At 41.5% G+C, this 732-nt stretch overlaps 1 protein-coding gene across 1 annotated transcript in view; it reads left to right on the top strand.

The window, feature by feature from the left end:
* Nucleotides 1–555: 555 nt before the first annotated feature.
* EMH_0035980 (uncharacterized protein) overlaps nucleotides 556–732 on the top strand; it is a gene marked incomplete at both ends in the record, with an annotated part of 1,048 nt that continues 871 nt past the window's right edge. Inside the window, one exon of the mRNA XM_013495027.1 lies at nucleotides 556–732. Coding sequence (XP_013350481.1) covers nucleotides 556–732 — 177 coding nt within the window.

Here is a 732-nt window from a genome sequence, read left to right as displayed (position 1 = left end):
TGCATGCAGAAGCCATCGAAGCAAGGAAGCTGCGAGGAGTCGGCGAGAGCGCTCAGCAGCAACTTGCATGGGGGAAAGTAAGAGGAAATAGGAAATAAAACGGAGAATTATTTGTATAAAACAAAGATAAATAAATTTAAAAACTGAATTATAATTAAAAACAATAAAAAAATAACAAAATAAATACAACACACATACTGCGTATCACCGGGGAGGCATTGCAGATTGCGGCTACTATAAACAGCTCACCCAGCCATACATACCGGCTGCTGCATGAGCGATCCTCGTATTTCTGTGTGTTTTTGATGAATTTTTTGTTTATTTTTAACATATTTACGGTAAATATTGCCATTAATTTTAATTATTTTGTATTTTTAGCTGCAGATCGCAGAGCTTTCCTCTCAGGCGTTGGCGCCTGTTTCAGGTCTAGGCGGCAGGGAAGAGGAATCGAGGATCGTGCGGTTTGAGTTTCATCTGTTGTTAATTCATCTTTTGTTGTTGTTTTTCTTGTTGAAGGACTTTTATAGTTTATTGAATCTCAAAAAAGCAGCAGAAATGTTTCGTTTTCGTCGCGGAGTGGCAGTTGCAGCTGCTGCCGCTGTGGCGGTGGTTGCCGCCGCTCGTTCTTCTCTTGCATCAGATTCTGTTCTAGACCCGTTGATAGAGGGTCAACAGAATGCTTCTGATTCAATTGCTTCTGCAGCAGAAGCTGCAGCTTTTTCTGCTGCAGCC

This window comes from Eimeria mitis, genomic scaffold (assembly GCF_000499745.2).
Source record: "Eimeria mitis Houghton genomic scaffold, Emh_scaff1390, whole genome shotgun sequence".
NCBI classification, from domain to species: Eukaryota; Apicomplexa; class Conoidasida; order Eucoccidiorida; family Eimeriidae; genus Eimeria; species Eimeria mitis.
The sequence above is the reverse complement of the archived record's forward strand: the minus strand, read 5'-3'. Positions and strand labels throughout refer to the sequence as shown.